General features: G+C 35.5%; 2 protein-coding genes across 2 annotated transcripts; one reads left to right on the top strand and one right to left on the bottom strand.

Annotated features, from left to right (window-relative positions):
- The first annotated feature begins 6,101 nt into the window (after nt 1-6,101).
- Nucleotides 6,102-9,428, top strand: LOC110614956 (protein NRT1/ PTR FAMILY 4.5). The gene is made up of 6 exons (XM_021756650.2): nt 6,102-6,143; nt 6,352-6,436; nt 6,645-6,862; nt 7,598-8,044; nt 8,182-8,309; nt 8,411-9,428. The coding sequence occupies exons 1-6, from the start codon at nt 6,141-6,143 to the stop codon at nt 9,285-9,287; spliced, it is 1,758 nt and encodes a 585-aa protein (XP_021612342.1). The 5' UTR covers nt 6,102-6,140; the 3' UTR covers nt 9,288-9,428.
- Nucleotides 9,429-9,471: 43 nt separating this feature from the next.
- On the bottom strand, nt 9,472-11,475 carry LOC110614957. The gene is made up of 3 exons (XM_021756651.2): nt 11,146-11,475; nt 10,742-11,053; nt 9,472-10,390 (listed from the first exon to the last, which is right to left on the bottom strand). Exons 1-3 carry the CDS (start codon nt 11,275-11,277, stop codon nt 9,641-9,643), a joined length of 1,194 nt encoding a protein of 397 aa, XP_021612343.1. The 5' UTR covers nt 11,278-11,475; the 3' UTR covers nt 9,472-9,640.
- Between the last annotated feature and the right edge of the window lie 3,047 nt (nt 11,476-14,522).

Genomic DNA, 14,522 nt, shown 5'->3' with positions numbered 1-14,522 from the left:
AACATAAAAAATATATCTCCACTCCAATCTATCGTATGCCTTGCTAATATCAATCTTAAGAGCAACATACGCATCAATTCCTCTACGACGGTTAAAGAAAAAATGCATAAGCTCATAAGCAATGAGAGAGTTGCCATGGGTACATCTACCAGGCACAAGCCGTTTGAAACTATGAAATTAATTGAGGAAGGAGGGTTCTCAATCTGTTAGAAACCATCTTGCTCATGACTTTATAAATGATGTTAGTATCATGCAATGGGTCTAAGGTCAGTCATAAACTCAGACAGGTTTCTTAGGTATAAGAACCAAACCTGTCTCATTTAGCTTAGCCGAAAAAGAGTCCTCTGCCAGGTACTGGGTGCACACTCGACTCACATCTTCCCCAATCAAATGCCAATGATTTTGATAAAACCCCAGGTTAAAGCCATCAAGGCCTGGTGATTTGTCCGCTTTCATGCTAAACATAGTTGTCCGAACCTCTTCCATACAATACGGAGCAAGCAGCATATCATTCATAGTCAAAGTAACACAGGGAGAAATAAGATTTACCACAGCCCCTGAATCTCCATGAATCGAAGTGAAAAGGTTATGAAAATAATCAACAATCAAGGAATCTAAAGCATTACATTTATCACACCAAACCCCAGTAGCATATTTCAGCCTAGAAAAATTATTTTTTTATGCCGATTTGTAGCCATAGAGTGGAGAAAAACGTGTATTTGAGTCTCCTTCCCTTAGCCAAAATACTTTGGCTCGTTGCTTCCACTGCACCTCGCGGTCCTAGAGAAGAGTTTGTTTTGCTTCATGAAATTTGACAGCATCAACATGATTCCAGACCCCTGAAGCTATTTCATGGTATCCTTGCAATGATCCAACTCCCTCTTGTGCAAACTTTTTAAATCCGAACCCCAACGAGATAAGGCTACCTCACATAGAGACAATTTTTGAAAAATATCAGCCTGAGGATTAGCTTGCTAAATCTCAGCAACAATATCATTGCATGTTGATTCATGTAACCATGAGTTCTCAAAACGGAACCGCTTAGTCTGGATCCTTGGCACGTTAATTCTAACCTCCAAAAATATAGGAAGATGATCCGAGGTAGATGTGTCCAGGGAATAAGCTGTAGCAAGAGGAAATTGATTTCGCCAGGCAGGATTCGTATTAACTCTATCCAGCTTTTCTTCAATCCATAAGTTAGAATCTCTTCCATGTTTCCAGGTTTAATGGTAGCCCCCCATAGGATAGTCAATTAAATTAGCATCAGTGAGGATACTATGAAAACCATTGATCAAATGCATAGGTTGTGGCCGACCCCCACGCTTCTCGTATTGTGCTAAAATGTCATTAAAGTCACCAATAAGCACCTAAGGAAGGGAACTCCGACCAGCAAGATTTCAAAGTAAATTCCATGACTCAAAGTGATGAGAGCGATCCGGTTGGCCATAAAAACCAATAAGTCTCCAAGCACCAAAGTCTGAAATAGTAATAGCCTCATCAATACAATGATTACTATAATAGATATGGTTCACAGTAGCAGTAGATTTTCACATTAAGGCTAAACCACTACTATGTCCAATACAGTCAACCACAAGACAATCATCATAACCCAATAAAACTTTTATTTGATTAATTTTATTCAAGTCACACAGAGTTTCAATAAGAAATAAAAAGATGGGCCTTTTCTCCTCAAAAATATATTGGAGATATTGAATTGCTCGTGAGTTGCCCAGCCCACAGCAATTCCAGCTTAGACAACTCATTTTTTGCGACGGCCCTGGACCCCAAAGCTCACCGATGACAAATTTGATGGATCAGTAGATATGCCTTCAGAACTAGCAAAATCTTGGGCCCCCATTTTTAGCTTTTCCGAGCCCACCCGTTTTCTTTTAGAGTCACCAACAACTAAATCATCGTCCTTAGCTACCAAATCCTTCTCCATATTTTTATGATTAGTACCTTGAGTTTCCATATTTGTGGGATTTTTAAAAATTCATTGATTGTTGTACGACCTGCCAATCTTGCTCTTTCCATATCGGTTAATATCCTTGCCACCAGTACTATGTTTCTGGCCATTGTGTGAAGCCACTTAGACTCCGGGACAGTTTTCTGTCGCCGGAAGGAAGCTTTACTTTATGCAGAAAAAGACCAAACAGCTTGTCCTGGAGGGAACTCCACAAGTTTGGGGCAAAAGCTATCAGAATGGCCAATCACACTGCACACAAAACAAAAACTAGGTAGTCGCTCATAGGCAAAACGAACCTAAAGCCATTCTCCACCTTCTTTCTTCAGCCTAATTCCCTTCCAAATGGACTTATGAACATCATGCTTAATCCGGATACACAAAAACTCCATATCAGGAACAGAAAAATAGTCGGGGTGTGCTATCAAGAACTCGCCAATTTTGTTTCCAATATCCTTCGCAACTTTCTCCAAACGAAAACCAGTCTCAAGATCATGGATTTGAACCCAAATATAGATGTGATTGAGGGGGACCATTGAAGGATGGGAATGTCCCTCCATTGATTCTAGTACTAAAGTTTGATTGTCAAATGTCCATGCATTCATAACCATAACTCGATAAAGATCCACATGATGAAAGAAGCGAAAGAGGTATAGGCCACCATTCAGTTCTTGAATATTAACTTCTTCTTCAAGTCTCCACAACTCAGCCAGAGAAAATGACATAGCATTGTAGTTTATTTTTCGATCTGAGGAAAATCGACCCACCAGGCACAGTGTATAGTCTGTTTTCTCCTCCAATTCCCCTTGTGCAAAAACGATTTCCTCCTCTGCATCCCCATATTTGCCATATCAACTGAGATTTCATCCTCTTCCATGACGCCAAAGCAAGAAAGAAACGTAAAGAAAGGAAAAGGAAAGAAATTTGTCAATGACAAGACAGAATTCTCATGAAGAAGAGAGACAGACTTCAAAAAAAGCTTAAAACTTATTTAAACATTTAATGTATCTTCTTGATGGCCATTGATGCAGTGAAATAAATAAAGCACGTCAGTGACAACCATTAATGAGACGTATATGGTGTTAAACCTTTTTTATTAATAAACTTAATTACAGCAACTGTATTATTAAAATTAAAAATTATATTATTTATTTCAAATTAATTTAAATTATAGGAATTTTTTATACTCACCTCTCTTGTTTTTTCCAGCTTTTCATGCTGAATTGGAAAATAATTTGTCTCTGAAAATTTTTATTAAAAAAAGAATTATTATTATTATTATTTGATTAAAATGTTAAAAAATAAATATCAATAAAATCATCACACGTTTAGAAAAAGACATATTTTTTATAAAAAAAAGTTATTTTCTTTAAAATAATTTAATATTCACAATTTTTTAAAAAAATTTTAAATGTCAAAAAATATATAAATTATTTTTTAAAATAAACGAAACTTTAATATTCCTTTTCACTTTTTATTATCAAGACATTGACAAGTTTTCTTTTTTCTTCAAGCAATTAATAATTTTTTTTCAAAGATATAATAATTTTTTAATAATTATTTAACTAATGCTCAAGTCGTTTATATATTATGTCTTTACACATTAAACCCTTTTGACACGACATGAATATATTCAGAGCGCAGAAAATGCGAAATTGATAATATAACATTTAAAATTATACAGAAATATAAAGATTATATTAAGAAAATTCGAATTTAAATCTATCTGATGAATGATTTGTCTTCGATTATTAAATTAAGATAGATGAAATAAAATTATATAAAAAAATTAAATATATATATAAAATCATTTAAATGAAAATTTTTTATAGACTAAGAAATAATAGATATAATAAAAAAACTAATGGGTTATAAATAATATAGAACAACATGAACAGAAGCTGCATTTGAGAAATACATGAACATCAATATCAATAATTGTCAACCGTCCAGAAAGTATATATTATATATTAATATTCCAAACTTTGATGCCAATTGGTTTTGTCAACAAACAAAGGAAGAGTAATCAAATGAATGTTGGTCGTTGAAGGATCATCTATTCATGTATACCCATTATTATTTCATCTTAATTTCCAATTTTATTACATTATTTATATATATTAAATTAATGTCTAGCTTTATTCTGTCTATTAAAATTAAAAAAGTAGAAATATCCACAGACTTAATCTAATGATAAGTGCATCTCAATAAATTTGAGAGATTTCAGGTTTTACTCTCCAATTCTCATTTCAAAAAAACACAATTGAAAGAGTAAAATTTAAAATTTATCAGATTTATTTAGATATATTTATTATAAGACTAAACCTTTTAAAATTTTAATTCTCATAATTTATTAATTCATGGCCATGTGTAGCAATTCAAAAGAAAAAAAAAATTACAGGAGAAAATGAAAAAATAACTCATATATTCTTAGTTTTTTTCTTTTAACTTATTTCAATTTTTTAGTTAACTAATCTGTTGTTTTCTATCCTTGTTAAATCATAGTGAATGAATCCGCTATCAACGATGTGATCAATCAAACTATTGTTTAAGATCTAATGGCAAATTAACCCATTAAATTCCTATTCTACTCATCCAAATGAAATCTAACCCCCAATTTGGCGTCTCTGTGCTCTTTGGTTTTAACTAGTATTCCCGGTAAAAAAAATAAAGATGATATTTTTATTCTTAAATTAAATTAAAGTTTACAGTGAAATTAAATAAATATATATTTATATAGCTACTTATTATGTACAACGATAAACAACATTATTTTTTATCAAGCACACTTATGCCTATTGATGACTATCGGGTCTCTATCACCCAGATCGTGGTCATTCTCTCATAAGAAAGTCAAGCTGAAACCCATAAGAGTATATTACGTAAACCTGTCCACTATCACACAATCCAGACCACGCTTAAATAGGCCGGATAGACAGAAGTCTGGACTCAAAAAAGAGGGATCCAGCTCACCTGACTTGATGGATCAGTGGGAAACGAACCCATTTCCATTCATGATTTTGTCGGTACGAGCGCCGGAAAGAATTAAATAATTGTCTGATGATGGAGAGAGGGGATAGCTATCTGACGATGGAGAGAGGAAAGTATGTCCATACATACGGCTATCTATGATAGCGACAGATATATAGTACTGTAACAAAATGACGGTTATACGTCACTAGAAGACAAATGGATAAATGAATAACGAAAAAATATGTTAACTATTCAGATTAAACTCATTCGCACATACCAAAATCTTACCCTCTTTTAAATCTCAGATCTTCACCTATACATGATTAATGTCTAAAAAATTATAACTCATATGAATATAAGTTTTTCTTCCTCTCATCTTAAAGTTTATTCATAGTACACTCAATGTTCCTACTAAGAGACTGTGTTTAAGCGAGATGCAACAAATGCTTCTTTCTTGAATCACTCATTTATGCTCTCATTGATTACATTGTTCTAATTAATGTACATATAAAAGAGATAATCATTTCTTAAAATGAATTAATCAGTGAGATTTACATATAAGATAATTAAGAAGGTTACGTTTGCATCTCGAATTATCTGGGGTTTAGTCAAAGAATCGCCATATAAAATAAGCTATGACTATTTAGTCAAATAAATTAGCATTTAAATAAAAATTGAAAATATTCGGTTTAAATTTTTTAAATTAAATCAATATTTTTAATTAATTAATTAATATATTCTAATTTAATATATACCATCCAATATTTGAAATAATTTAATCGACTATTCTAAATTCGTATCGAATAAATTTAATATCGCTGAGTGCTACTTATCAAATTTTAAAAATACTCTACTAGAGCTCAAATTCAAGATTTCTGATCAAAGTATTTTATTAAAACTTGTTAGTTAGGGAGAATATGAAACCCTGTTTCACCAACAAGAACTAACCAATCAAATTGTGTACAGCATTTCCAGCTTTGATTCTTTATATATGCATAAAAAAAGAAAAAAAATTTAATATGCAGAGAGTCATAACAAACAAAAGTCACCCAAGAAGTCCTGAAACAAAGTAGATACCTTTTGATTCTTTTCTGTTCTTCTCACCAGAACCTGTCTCTATATATACTCATATACATTTCCTTCTTAATAACCATATAGTATTTGCAAGGTTCTCTTCTCCATTTTCAGGTCACAAAAGCCAAAAATGGTAAACTCATTTCTGACTGTTCTTTCGATCGAACACTTGAGAAAGCTGGTGGCCGTAACCCACTTCATTTTCGAGCTGCCTTGCAGATGACTCGATCGATCCAGCCACCACCTTTCTCAGTGACCAAAGTTCTTCTCTTTTTTTTCTAAAACTCTACTTTTGAATACCCACATGGAATAATCAATTTATGTTTCATTTCTATCGCCAGGGAATCTGCAGAGATGTTAAAACCCAAGGCAGAGCCAAGCAAGAAAAGGTGGTGGGTGGAAATAGGGCTGCACTTTTCGTATATGGTATTGCCTGAAAGTTCCCTTTCTTTTCGCTCCATTTCTTTTTACACGTATGCATATAAAATAATTAATTATATTGAGATTACATGAATTTACATAAAAATTTCATATATTTATACTATAAATCTATATAACTGGATTTAGATAAAAATTATCTGTATATATATATGTTTGAGGTATTTAAGGTTGGTTTTTGGTGAATTTTGTGAAGCAATGGAGGGTCTGGAGAACATGGCATTTGTGTCGAATGCTATAAGCTTGGTAACATATTTCTATGGGTATATGAACTTCAGCTTAACAAAATCTGCCACCTCGCTTACCAACTTCATGGGAACTTCCTTCTTATTAGCACTGTTTGGAGGTTTCATCTCTGACACCTTTTTGTCCAGATTCAAGACTTGCGTCTTGTTTGGTTGCATAGAATTACTGGTATGTTCACTCTTTTTCTTTTACAAGTGTGGTTAATATTATCTTAAAAGAAAAATCATTAATAATGAAATAAATGTTTATGTATTAATTCCTAAAATTGAAAAAAAATATGTAATAAGAGTTAATAGATCAGTTTTGAAGATTTAGAGGGAAAATGCTTTTAAGACAAGGCAATTTTTTTTAATACCAACGTCAATGAAGAAAAATTTTATAATATAACTGTTATATGTATAATAATTTTATTGTAGCCAATGATACACACGACAGATGTCAACCACCAAGAACATGACCATCACACATGGCTGACGTGGAATTAGTGAAAATGTCTCCGTTGACTTCACAATATGATTCGTTTGGTGGATTGAAGCAATGATACAATGACAACATCGAAAAAATTATATATAATTTCTACATGTATTTTAAGAAGATTTTTTAAGGTAATATTTCTTAAAATAAGGAATTTTTATGGCTTTTTAAAAAATGAAAATTATATATTTAAAAATAAAAAAAAAATAACTTTTTAATCAATCAAATTCTAGGATTGATGAAGGTTATAAAAACCTTCAGAATTTTTTACTTTTATGAACGATGTGTTCTCTTAAATTAAACTTAAATTTCTAAACTTTAAAAACCTTCAATTACTTGAAAAACATATCCTAAACAAAAGCTAAGTATCAATATAATAGTAAGCTTGAGAAATGATACAAGTTGGCCAATTTGATGGTGCATTTTCAGGGATACGCAGTCCTAACAGTTCAAGCACACTTCCATCAACTAAGACCAATACCTTGCAAAGGTGTCGCACCAGATAAAATGAATCAATGTGACGCAGCAAATGGTAGCCAGCAAGCGATTCTTTTCACTGGTCTTTACCTTGTTGCAGTGGGCACCAGTGGGGTGAAATCTGCTTTGCCAGCCTTGGGGGCTGACCAATTTGATGAAAAAGACCCTAAGGAAGCAGCTCATTTGTCTAGCTTTTTCAACTGGTTCTTGTTTAGCCTCACCTCTGGAGCTATTGTTGGTGTCACTTTTCTTGTCTGGATAAGCACCAACCAAGGCTGGGATTGGTCATTTGCTGTTTGTACCATAGCAGTCTTGTTTGCTTTAATCTGCTTGTGCATGGGGAAATCACTGTATCGTATAAATGTGCCTCAAGGAAGCCCCATTCTTCGCATTGCTCAGGTAATCACTACCCGAGAACTAGCATGTACTCTCGTGACATCCCATCATCCGAGCACCAAACTACTAAAATAACTTCAGTTAACTATTCTAATAACTATAGTGAAGTCTGAGCGTTACCCTTTATGTTCATAACTAAGGTTTTTGTGGCTGCAATACGAAATCGAGATCTTCCGATCCCAGAGATGACTGATGACTTGCATGACATTCACGACAAAGAAGCAGCAGGGAAGCAAGATGAAATACTAGAAAGGACTGATCAATTCAGGTATTATAAAGTTGATTTCTAGGTAGTTGCATGTTATAACTAGCTAGTGTAGGCTCAAATGATTACTTACACAAATGCACTTTCAAAATCCCAAATTTCAGGTTTCTGGACAGGGCAGCAATTGTAAGGACAAACAATGGTGCATCAACATCAATCACTCCTGGACCCTGGAGCCTATGCACAGTTACACAAATTGAAGAAACAAAAATCTTACTTCGCATGCTCCCAATTATACTTAGCACAGTCTTCATGAACACATGTTTAGCTCAACTCCAGACTTTTACAACCCAACAGAGCACCACAATGGACACAAGTTTCATTGGTTTTCACATTCCAGGCCCCTCAATTCCAGTAATCCCTCTGCTTTTCATGTTTGTTCTAATCCCCATATACGATCGCATTTTTGTTCCACTAGCTCGGAAGATCACAGGAATACCCACCGGAGTGCGGTACCTTCAAAGAATTGGAGTAGGGCTTGTGCTGTCAGCTATCTCCATGACAGTTGCTGGGTTTGTGGAAACACACCGCAAATCTGTAGCTGTTGAACACAACATGGTCGACTCTGTTGAGCCTTTGCCAATGAGTGTGTTTTGGCTTGGATTCCAATATGCTATTTTTGGGGCAGCTGATTTGTTCACCTTAGTTGGACTGCTAGAATTTTTCTATGCAGAGAGCTCAGCTGGCATGAAATCACTGAGCACAGCCATCTCATGGTGCTCCTTAGCTATTGGGTACTTCATGAGCTCAGTGGTAGTGACAATAGTGAACAAAGTTAGTGGTGGATGGTTGGCTAGTAACAATTTGAACAGAGACAAATTGAACTATTTCTACTGGTTATTGGCCGGGATGAGCATTGTAAATTTTGGGATATATTTGGTATGTGCATCTTGGTATAGATATAAGAAGGTGGAAGTGAAGCCAGTAGAAAATTCTAGTGAAGGAGATGCCAAGAGAAAGATTGAATTGGTAGGAGTTTAGCAAAATAGAATTTGAAAAAGGCTTTCTTCCTAATAGAGTTTATATATGTTGTTGTATTGGTGTGTTAAATAAAACATAATTATGAGAAATTAAATTCTCAAATTTCAAAAAGCCGCAGTCCAAACAGTACACTGTGTTGTTAAGAAGAGCATTGCTGGAAGCTAATCAAATCACTTCAACAGTAGAAAATGAACAAAGCCAACACTTCCTCTTGTATGATGGAAAATTTCTTAACATTATGTACAACATCAGTATAGGCATCATTTTAAGCAAGGGACAGGCCATCAATGACAGGTATATTGCCTTGATATGTAGATATTCTCAAATCAACACTATTTACAAAGAGGCTTATACTACCATTTCACACCCAGTGTTAGGGACTCAGGAGGCACAAGAATAGAGGGGAATTTTGTAAATGAAATATTTGACATTAAATTACTCCATGAAACTGAATCTACTGCAATAAAAGGTCTGACTTTCTTAACCATCAGTAGCCTCAGCTTCTCAGCTTCAATTCTCGCCCTTACTTCAAACAAAACACGTTCAACTGTTGGTGTTGTTCTCCAGTCTTCCAGAACATCATGAAAAGTTTCATTAATCCCAACATTCTTTTCTATCTCCAACTGAAAGCAAATGATAATAGATGCTTTAGCGTTAGCTCTAAGAGAGCCTGAAACCCAATTTCGCCCCATTCTGTTACTGAGAAAGCTCCTCAGTGATTTTCCTAGCATATTGATCTTCAAACTCAAGGAATGATTGAGCCTAACATTGTTCTTATACTCATTATTACTGTAGCATTTTGCAGGTAGCAATTCAATTGTCCCTTCAGACAAAAATTTTGTTTTAACAGGGGAATCATAATTCCCAGTCCTGTATGCAATCAGTGATGCAGACCCAATAACATGTATAGGAAGTAATGGCATACACAATGACTGCCAAAAGGAGCAGAAACCAGTTTTCCACTTGCTAATCTTAAAACTTCCATTCACTATGAAACTGTGGTCAAAAGTGTGAAAAAGAGAGAGTTCTTGAGCCCCTTTCACTTCCACTGTGATGCCTTCACCCACCAGTATCCTTTTTAAACCGCTGTGCGAAAAATTCAGCTGATAACAAGCGACAAGAACATAAGAAACTAAATTGCAGAATCACTTGCCATAGATAGACGTGTATTCTGAAAAGCACAAAATGATGAAGTCTTAAGGAATTGATAGTCCTAAATAAATCACTATCTTTCCTTCGAATTCCTAACGAGTGGTGCAGTAATCTCCTAATCATAATTTCTAGACAATCATATTACCATAAATGGAAGAACAAGTGCAAAGCATGGCAATTTGAACAAGATCACTAATTGCTAAACTAAAACTATCCATCCATACAATTCAAAGAGTGAAAAAAATCATCAGATACAGATCGAAACTACACAGAAAGGCATACAGAGAAGCAATATAAGTTACCGGCAACAACAAGGAGAGGTCTTCTTGGCCACCGACACGCAAATCAAAAGGACCCTCCACTTTGAATGTGTCAAGTACAGCCGTGGAACCAACTTCCCGAATAAAATTTCCAAAATCAAGCCTTTTTCTGTTTAACTTGTTCCAAGAACTCACTTCATCAGGGAATTTGAGAATCAAGTCATTCTTCCCGAATCGGATCCGGAACTCATATCTCTGAGCAGTACCAAATCTAACTTTGGCCACTTGCAATTTGGAAGTAGTTATTCCTTCAAAGTCCCAATTTCGCCTTTTGGATATCTCCTTCAGAACACCCTGCAAATGGGTAAATCGAATTGAATTTCAGTAAGCGATTCTGAAGTTAAAGCATGGAAACAAGAAAAAGAGAAGAAATTTGAGAAACGCACCTGGAGGATGTGGGTATCGTTTGGGTGGAGAAGGGCGAAAGCAAGAGCAAATGGCAGAGTATGGAATTGGACGAACTGGAAGAGGAAGAAGAGGGGAAAAGATAAGAGAAAACGAAGACGAATCATTGCCATTGATTCAACATCAACAAGCTTAGTAGAGTGATAATGGAGTTGGCCAGCTGGGGATCTCAGACTTCTTCTGCCACATTCATTTTGCAAAGAAGGATAGCCGTTGAAAAAAGACGAGCGTGATCTGCCACGTGCACTGCACGGGGTGCATTAGCCAAGGAGCTTCGGGTTTTCCACCTTCCATGGAACACTTGTCAAGTTGAAATGTATTTTTGCAGCTTTGACTGAGAGACTGGGTTATTTATTTATTAACAATGCTCATTTTGTTTTTCAAATAATAATTAATGTATGAATAATATTTTTTAAAATATTTTTAAGAAAATAATTAATTTTATATTAATTAATTTTAATGTTAAAAATATTATAATTTTCTGATTATTTCAAACATAAGCAGAAAGACAAAGAAAATATAAAAAATTACAATAATCAAGATGTAAAATCCAATCGGTCCTTTTTCTAATTTTAACATGCAATAGCCTTGTATTTTTTAATCAAGATGTAAAACCACCGAGTTATTTTTTAGGGAGATTTATAATTTAATTTTTGGATATTATCATTATTATCAAGTCAGGCCCTATATTTTCAGAAATCTATTAAAACGTCATTATATAATTAAACCGTTAATAAATCAGTCCTTCCATCCATTATTACCCCTTTTCCATTAAAAATAAGATAAAAAGGAGAGAGAATATTTTGAAAATCCAATTTTACCCTTTTCAATCCCTATTAGGCAGAAATATATGGGTGGGTTTGCCATAACAGTCCGATTAGAACCCTAGAAGCAACCTCTCATCATCTCTCGGCAGACAATCTTCCATTTACTCTCTCACCTCCAATTTTACCCTTTTCAGCATACTTCATCATTTCTCGGCAGACTATCTTCAACATTGATCAAGCACTGAAAGGATCCCACCTCCGTTTCGTTCATAATAGCCGACGATCAAGCACCTAAAGGATTCATTCTATCTTCGCGAGAATGTCTGGCATTAGCGGATTGATGAGAAGCTGGGATGGTGGTTACATGAATGTGAATTGCTGCTATGGGAAAAAAGCGGGGGTTCGCATATCTGAATATGCTAGTAATCCAAACAAGTTGTATTATTACTGTCGAGATAACAAATGTGGGTCATTTCTTGGGTGGTGCATTCCAACAAATGTGAACTCTCCAACATCAAACAGTATAGGTGAAGGGTTAGAGGTATTCAAGGCCAACTTATCAAGAACGATTGCAGAGATTAAAGAAGAGTTGATGAAGATTAATGAAGAGACCAAAAAATTACATGTAAAGCTGCAAAAGATTGAAGTTATTTTGAACCAGATGAAGAATTGTATGATAATTATATTGTTACTCTTGATAGTGTTTGCTGTAAAAATACCATAAAAAGTTGTTTAGATGCACTATATAAAGCTGCAGAAGATAGAAGTTATTTTGAACCAGATTGTAGTATGTTCTTTATGTGTGAATGAATTCTGTACTATTTATCTAAGTTAGATGAGTGAAATTTTAGCATGTTAGTTTCTTGTAAGTGAATGGTTAAAATGAAGGACCAAACAGTTGTACTGATTCAAAACTGGAGGACCTAATAGTTTCGAAATTTAATATATAAGGACTAAAAAATTGTAAACGTTAAAACTTAAAGGACTGAGAAATTTTAAATACTTAAATAGATGGACTAAAAAGTTATAAAATTAAAAGTAATAGAAGAGTGATAATGTTACATTTGTAATATCCGGCTAGACCCCGGCATTGGAATTCCTACGTTTCGACGGATATCTCCGTTGGAATCCGGGATTCAAGGATGTTGGAGCCTTCCCTAAGGGTATAAGAGAGGTTTTTAAAATGTTTTCATAATGTTTTCATAATGTTTTCATGCTTTGAAGTTGAGGAAATTGAGTTTTGAAAGGAAAAGACCAAGGGGACAATTGTCAGGTTCGGCCGCCGAAGGTGAAGTTCGGCCGCCGAACATTGCATGGTTTCGCATACAGGTTTGGCCGTCGAAGGAGAGGCGGTTGGCCACCTATAAAAGCTCCTTTGACCGGCAATGGGGTGCTTTTTCACTCTCTTTTTGGTCAAAGGTAGGGTTCTTGCTCTCCTTGGGTATGTTCATGTGATTTCTTCAAATCTTGCATGTTTTTACATGTTTTGAACTTTGTTTTAGCGTTTTGAGCAAAAGGAAGCAAAGTTGTGCACTTGGAGACTTTGAGCTGCTTTTCCACCATATCTCCAAGCTTGGACCATCAATCCTCTCGTTCTTCAAGAGGTAAGCATGGATCCTCACCTCCCCTTATGTTTAAAGCATGTTTTAAAGGGTTTAAGTGAGTTGTATGGCTTGGTTTTGGGTGTAACCATGAGTTGTGCATATGTTGATCATATGTGCTTTGATGATGTTTGAGGTTACTTGTGGGGTTTGAGCTAGTGTTTAGGCCCCTATATGCATGAGATATGATATGTGCTAGTTGTGGAAAGTTGGCATGCGTGAGATGGGTTGTTTTTAGGTTTGTGGAGGTTGTTTGCATAAAGTAGAGCAGGGTTCTACCTTACTGGCAAACCCTGTTTCGGCTGCTGAACATGCTAAAGAGGCTATTTTGGCCGCCTAACCTTGCCCCCGAAAGATTGGACTTTCGTCTCTGGAGGGAAGGTTCGGCCGCCGAACATGCCACCGAAGGTTAGAGACTTTCGGCTCTGGAAGGTCTTTCAGCCCCCGAACCTTGCCCTCGAAATTTTAGACTTTCGGCTCTGGAAGGGACTTTCGGCCGCCGAAAGTACCCGAGTTTCGTCTCTGGAGAGGGGATTCGGCCGCCGAACCTGCCGCTGAAGACCCCTGTCCAGCCTTCCTTTATCCATTTTTCCATGCATGCTTATGATGTTTTAGAGGGGTTTTGGGGAGATGTTCAGAGTCATGTTAGAGTATATTTGGTTTTCATTTGAGTCCACCTGTGTAGGTACGGACCCGAAGAACCAAGGAGGCCCACAGAGTTAGAGTTGCAGAGATTGTTACAGCAGGTGTCTGAGGTGAGTAGAACAGAACTATGTTTTTAAGTTAATGAATATTTCAGCATGATTCATGCATCATAAATGCCATGTTTATGATAGGATGTATTGCATTGCATTAGTATTCACAAAGATGTTGCATTGCATTATTTGCTGTTGATGTGGATGGACCAAGGCGACCCCAATAGCCCAAGATCTGTCATCTACTGTAAGACCTGTGTGAGCTCCTTAGGGGGCCGGGCATTAAGCTTAGGTA

The sequence above is a fragment of the Manihot esculenta genome, chromosome 5 (genome assembly GCF_001659605.2).
Source record: "Manihot esculenta cultivar AM560-2 chromosome 5, M.esculenta_v8, whole genome shotgun sequence".
NCBI lineage: Eukaryota > Viridiplantae > Streptophyta > Magnoliopsida > Malpighiales > Euphorbiaceae > Manihot > Manihot esculenta.
Note: the sequence above shows the minus strand (reverse complement) of the source record. Positions and strands in the feature narration are given on the sequence as shown.

Bases quoted from the DNA above. Each gene is read 5' to 3' on its own strand.
- LOC110614956 (XM_021756650.2), top strand. The intron at 6,437-6,644 runs GTATTGCCTGAA...AATTTTGTGAAG, and splicing joins GGCTGCACTTTTCGTATATG to CAATGGAGGGTCTGGAGAAC. The intron at 6,863-7,597 runs GTATGTTCACTC...GTGCATTTTCAG, and splicing joins TTGGTTGCATAGAATTACTG to GGATACGCAGTCCTAACAGT.
- LOC110614957 (XM_021756651.2), bottom strand. From the start codon at position 11,277: ATGGCAATGATTCGTCTTCGTTTTCTCTTATCTTTTCCCCTCTTCTTC. The intron at 11,054-11,145 runs GTGCGTTTCTCA...ACCCATTTGCAG, and splicing joins ACGATACCCACATCCTCCAG to GGTGTTCTGAAGGAGATATC. The intron at 10,391-10,741 runs GTAACTTATATT...GCTTGTTATCAG, and splicing joins ACCTCTCCTTGTTGTTGCCG to CTGAATTTTTCGCACAGCGG.